Below are 6,712 nucleotides of genomic sequence, written 5' to 3' on the forward strand. Positions count from 1 at the left end.
TAGAAGTGTATTAATATTTCAGAGATTGAAAACCTTTTTGGTGACCTAGAGGTTCATTGGCTTTCAGTGTAACTTGAAGAGCAGAGTCATTAAGGCATTCTTGGACATTACAGTGAGTGACCCCTTTCTCAGAAATGAGCAATCTAATCAATGATGTCAAATGATTTTGAGTGACTGCAACTTACAATGTGCTTACATCCATTTTCCAGTTTTTAGGGTCTGCTTTTTTCTCAGTTTTCCCATTTATATCTAGTTAAGGTTTTTCATTTTGTTTTTTAAAACAAAGAGTGGTTGATGATAAAAACAGTAAGAGTCACAATTAAACTAAGCATAAAATATTAACATAGAATTATCATTCAGCTTTGTTACCCAACAGAGGTTGTCTAAACATTTTCACCAGAGTATGTTGAAAGTAATTTAAATAAAGTTGCAGCAATTGCATCAATGTGAATGTAAGGAAGTCAGAAACAGCATTTTTTACTGTAAGATGGTGTTTCTTTTTAAGACTGTACAATAAATAGACATATAGGAAATGTCAACTTTGCGTTTCTCTTTGGAAAAGTAAAGCCTGTTTTTTCATCATAATTTCTATTTAAAAATTGGCTATGTGACAAAATTGAGAATGTTTGGTGTGAAAGACAGTTTCCAGTGTTGTAGATAATGTTTCATAGGACTGATGAAAGTGGAATTGTTTTTCAAGCTTAAGGTCATGTTCTTGTTGCTTGTAGCCCTACTGTTTTTCACAAAACAGACCTTAATTTTTTCCCTAAAAACTAGTTACCACATGAAGCGTAGCATCTTTTCCATATGATGAAACTTCCTAATAGCTGTGAATGCTCAGAAGAAAAGAAACTATTATTGACAAGTTCTGGTCCATCAGTCAGAACACTGTCATTTAATAAACTCTGTGGTAGTTACCTCATTAATATCATCCTGAGTAAGCTGTGTGGGGTTTTTTAACGAATGGAAGATAATTCCTCCTGCAGGCCTGTAATGCAGTAAACCATGACTATGTATTAATTTAAATATCTATTAGTGTGGCTGACTGATGTCTGCAGCACAGCAGCAAAGATGTTCACATTCTTAATTTTTATAGAAAATTCCTGGTTTTATAGTTTGGTTTGGTTTGCTTTTTTCCTTCAAGAAGGCTGTTACAGCTCCATTTTAAATCATGGAAATTTTTATATTTTAGTTATTCCTTGCTGATCTCTTGTATCTAACAGTACTAATTCTTATTCCTGTCAGGTATAAGTTTATCTATTCATGGGGCTGACAAGCGTGTGCAAATCTATCAGAGGAGAACTGCAGCAAGCTACCCAGTGTCACGGTGTCCGCCTGTGGTTGGGCATCCTTCAGTCCCACAAGTCAGAGGGTCAATAAAAATGGAAGCCTCATCTTCTGGATCTAGTATTTTGGCAGTCACTGGTGGAAAAGCAAAAACGCATCAGCCAGGTAACAGATTTGCCTTGACACCTTTTTCAGTTCCATTTCTTGTGTGATGTGCCATGATGTTGTGAAGTGGTATTAATAGCATCAGATTATGCTTGCAAGGAGATCAATCTTTTGATTGTCAGAGCTATCGATCGATGTTTTGTCTACATTCAATGTGTTTTTTGTCAGTTATAGATTATAGTGAGCAACAACAGTTGGGACATATGAAAGTGGGAAATAAAAATGTAAGTTTAATCCTAAAAAACCCCATACAACATGTAGTGATATCCAAAATGTCAAAGCAGAGAGAGCATCAGGCTACTATTTTTTTAATACTGCTCCCCCTTATGTATGTTTAATTCTTATAAGCCCTGAGCTAATGGCAATGCTCTAGAGGCTATGGGCATCCCTGCTGGAACTCAGTAATTGACACTAGTGTTGGTTTTGAACAAAGGCACAATCCAGGGCATAGATCAAAGTCATGCTGCTAGAATGCAAACAAAACCTCTAGATCTGAAGGAGGTTTTACAACATACGTTAACTGGTTAACAAAATTAAACTTTTTAAAAGAAAGACAGGATCTCCTGGGAACCATCAAATTCTAATTGACATCTTGAGTTCATTCCTTGTTATGTTAATTGCCAGAGCTATTTTAGAAGTACCTTTTCTTATAACAGGGGACTACATTTGTGCTGGCCATGTTCAGTCATTCTTCAGGGTGAAAATTAAACTCTGAATTTCTTTCCTGAGTAGAGCAAATTACAGCTGTCCACTAAGTCAGTTTTGTAGCTTCTATATTGAAGGTTGTTAATAATCTTCCAGGGTGTGCAGCTACTTGGGTGCCACAGAGCAGAGTCTATTTGTGTGAGATGGTCAGTTCTGTGTGCAAACCCTTAGTGTACTTCCATTGCCTTGCAGTTCTAGTAAATGGCTTAATTTTTGTAGAAGTTGAAAAGTTAGATTATTTATTATGGGTTGCTATGCAGGTCTACTGCCATGAGTTTCATGCACACATGCTATTTAGTCACCATCATCTTTGTCAATATAGATTAACTAAGAATTTACAGTGACTCATAACCATATGCTTTGTTTATTTCAGTTCCTCTGTTCACTTGTTTGTCCTTCTATTTTTTCAGCTTCTACGTTTTTTTGTTTAGTACAGAAATTAGTACTACTACTACAAAAGAGTTGTTGTTGCTAAAGATATATAATCATGACTGCAGCATGCTAAAAGATTGACAAAAAAACCCTGCATCAGTTTGTGAAAAAAAGGGTCTTGAATGTGCACAATGACTATATTCATTTTGATATATGTCTGTGTGTTGACAGATGTGGCCTGTGCTTTAATACTGAATAATGTACAGGCAACATATGCTGGCTTCTGATTGAGAAAAAGATCCCTTTTCTACTAGACCCCAGAGGATTCCTAAAATGGAGCTCATTAGTGAGCATCATTTGGATGATGATTCTCTGAGGAATTTAGCTTTCAGTATAGTCTTATAGGATTACTTTTTCCTATCATATTCTGCTCTTTAGACAATAACAGCATCTATGACCTGCAGAGAACATGCTTGGAGGTTTGGTTCAAGGAGGCATTTAGTATTGTGAGCTTCACTGAAGTTAGGAGGAGTTAATAGTACCCAGAGCCTTAAAGGCTGCAGATTTTTATAAGAACTTTGTATGACAAGAGTCTTCTCTTAACCAACTTACAGTGTCATTGTTTCATCTGGAATGAAATAATGTTCTTATTATTTGGGTCTGACTGTTTAATTCTATATAGGAACTTGTCTCTGTGTCTCTGGAATTTGTCTCTGTGTCTCGGTTAAATTACAACCGTTTGAGCTGTCCATGGGTCTAAGAAAGATTATGATTAGGCAGCAATAGTAATAAGTAGCATTCCTAAGAGAAAATTTTAATTTAAATCTAAAATCATATGTTATTCATTGTTACTCAGTCACAAATTAACAGCTGTCTTCATAATTAGCCTTATACACTAGTTGACCAATGGCAGCACCTCATCTAAGATGTATAAACATTATAAATAGTTATGGTATTTTAGAAAGAAAATGTTCTGATATACATTAATTGTTCAGGTAAAAGATCTTGCACCACCATTTTCCATTCTGTCTTCCTGCGGTTGCATACAGTAAATTTCTCTGGTTTTTGTTTGGTCTAATTTTAAACAGTTCATACAATTTGGGTTCTTTCTTCTATTGGAGTACTGTTACCACAATCAAGCAGGTCTCACTGTTGGAGTAGTATACATTATATTTAGTCTGAAATTTCCTTTGTCCAGTTAACAAATACTTTGAACATGAAGACAGTCTAGCATAATAGGTTATACAGAAAGGCATTTCTAATTCTTATCAATTGGAGAGGCTAGAACCCTGGTAAGAAAAGATGTGTATTTTTTTCCTCTAGTAGCTTACCACTTCTATTTTCTGCACACTACTTTGTTTCCCTTGGCCACTTTTCTTCTTTCCAGAATGACACCTTTTATTATTTATCATTAATTCTTTTTAATTGAGAGCTGTTTCTTTTGAATGAAGTTCATAAGTAGTTTCCCACTAAGAAGGAGGGACTATGGGTATTGTTCAGTGTTAACAGAGCTCCTTTTCAGCTTGCTTCCCTGCCAATTTTATTTCAAGCTGGTAAGGGCCTGAGGCTGATGACTTCTACTGTTACTTTGTGTGTTAGAGTGGCTAATGAGCAGCATGTTGTCTGTAATGAGCCTTATATTAAAAAAAAAACAAAAACCCCAACAACAAAAAACAAACCAACGCCAAAAAACTCTAAAAAAAATTGTCTTGTGCAAGCTTGCAAAGAAGTACTGCTCACCCAGGAGAACCTAACCTACTGAGCTCTGATTTTAAGCAGATCAGAAGGTATCAAGTGACAGAAACAAAACTCAGGAAAATGGAGAAATGAGTGGAAGAAAATGGTTATTAATGGTGAAGACTCCTGATACCTTTGCAGGTGCACCTCTGAGGGAAGTTCCTCTTAGAAAGGAGAAAAGTAAAGCAATTAGAGGGCAAATTTAGATGCAATGGTGGTAAGACAAATACACATTCCTTACAGAATCAAGGGGTATTTTTAGTTTTGAGAAACCTCCAGTTACCATCTTCAAGTTATGCAAGCAGTTGTGTTATATTGTGGCTAATGGGATACAAGGCTACTGAAGCACAGAGTTCAAAAGCACTTGGGGCAAAATTTTGGAAGCTGTAAATTGTTACAACCCCCCTGAAGGCAGTTTATGATCAATGTGCCTGTATTAAAAACAGGAGGCTTATTTTGAAAGCAATAGTAATCATCATTTTGGCTGTCTTACTGTAAGAGTAGCAGAATCAAGTACTGAACAAGCCTTGAGGAGGTTAAACTGTCATCTGGGTTTGTTCCCTCAGTGGTGAGGTTAGGCAAATCTGGGAACAAAAAAAATGCTTGCCTCACTTCCGATGACATTGCTTCTTTGCTATGGAGTAAGCAGGACTTTTCTGCCTGCCTTTTCCACTGATTTCAAATCAGGACAATGTTACCCTACTTCTTCCTGTTGGTGATGAATTGCTTTATTCTCAGACTCTGCAGAACTTATCAAACCTAGTTTCTCTAGGAGTCATTAAATTCGCTGGCTGTGGCAAAAATTGCCTTATTTAATATGTCTAAGTAGCAGTAAAGTGAATTCTTTCATTGTGTGAAACTCTGAAATCATCTTAGGTCTACTCCACTTGCAATGCTTGCTAACAGCTGTTACCTATTTTATAATAATAGGGATTCAAAGGTTCCCCAGCAAGATTTTTTTCTCTGTATTTCCTGTAAAGGTCTCTGGTTAATCCTTAATGTGTTTTTAGTTTATATAGGAGTGTATATATAATAACATAGTTACACAATTATATCACTTGTACGAATTAGATCTGCAGGCAATCTACACATGCAACAGGGAAGAGTTATTTGTGAAGCCATTTATTTCCAGAATTTAGTGAATATGTAAAGTGTCTTCAATCCAGGAAATGCAGAAAAATACTCTAGAAATTTCTGCTTTCGAGAGGTTTCTGTTCAAAACACCTCCTTCAGAGCCAAAGAACAGTATATTTTGGAATGGAGATTCTTGCCACCTGAAATGATATAGGCATATCCATGATATTTGAAAGAACTTTATATTCAATGGCAAGGAAACACTTACTGAAAGGACTGGTTTCTGGCATTACAGTGGAAATCTAATAGAGTCATTGGAATTCAGTGAGAATCCTTTTCTTGGCAGTCTCTTGTTTTCATGACAAATAGTACCTGATGTGTTACAAATGTTAAAGGAAGATGTATTTTTATTAGGCATGCTTTGCTTTACTTTTGGGTTGTTTTTTTTTTTTTTTTTATTTAATTGCTCATCAAACTGTAGCATTTTTATTAATGCCTCTAGATATTAAATGTGAAAAAAAGAAAGAAGAGCTAGTGGTGTTGGCCAAAAGAACACCTGACTTAGGAGGCAAGGAAGAAAACATGGTTCTTGAAACTGTGGCAATCTAAAGAAAAATAGGAAAAGTATGTTTAATGAGCTTAGTCACAACTTAATGAACTTAGAATCATCAAGGAAGATAGAACTGAATCCTTCAAAAATAAAAAAATACTGTGCAAAAGATACTCTTTTCTCATCACAAAATGTGCAAATGCTTGTCAGCATTCACATTTGGTTGTGAATGATCTTTGGAAGATCTGTGTTAGTTAGATGTGATTTGTTGCTTAAAACACATTCTCTTTTCTTTGCTGACTGGCAGGATGTGTGGCATGCATCTCTCCATTAAAAGAATAAACTCCTGCAAATAATTCTACCAGAAAGCTCCGTCATTCAAATATTTCTTAGCAGGAAACTCTTGCATGGTCTGGGAATGGCTAATGTAAACTCACCTGAAAATTTGAATTCACACTGACAGTTGTTGCTGTATTTTACCTATCTAACATTATTAGGGGAGCAGTCTTTTTCAATATGCCTTCTGCTGGGTGTATATAGAACTTCCTACCATGTGGAATGAAGCATGGAAAAAGCAAGCAGATTTCAAAAAAGTTTATTATTCCCTTCATTAAGCTGATTTTCATATTACTAAAGAATAGATTTACAAGAAATATCCGTATTCAAAAGGGACATTAATGTCAAAGAAACCATCCTGCATGTTTAACTTTTCTCTACCGCAGCCTGTGTTCAATACAATGCAAGTTCAATGCACCAAATAAAATTTCTCCCATGTTTGTACCTCAAGTGTGAGCTGGAAATTCCTCCCTGCTGCACAAAGCG

General features: G+C 35.8%; 1 protein-coding gene across 1 annotated transcript in view; it reads left to right on the forward strand.

Moving 5' to 3' along the window:
• The window catches only part of ANO4 (anoctamin 4), a 130,212-nt gene that overhangs the window by 2,649 nt on the left and 120,851 nt on the right, over positions 1-6,712 (forward strand). The window contains exon 2 of the mRNA XM_010011507.1: positions 1,246-1,452. Coding sequence (XP_010009809.1) covers positions 1,246-1,452 — 207 coding nt within the window. The remainder of the gene's footprint in view (positions 1-1,245; positions 1,453-6,712) is intronic.

This window comes from Nestor notabilis, unplaced genomic scaffold, assembly GCF_000696875.1.
Source record: "Nestor notabilis isolate BGI_N333 unplaced genomic scaffold, ASM69687v1 scaffold2573, whole genome shotgun sequence".
NCBI classification, from domain to species: domain Eukaryota; kingdom Metazoa; phylum Chordata; class Aves; order Psittaciformes; family Psittacidae; genus Nestor; species Nestor notabilis.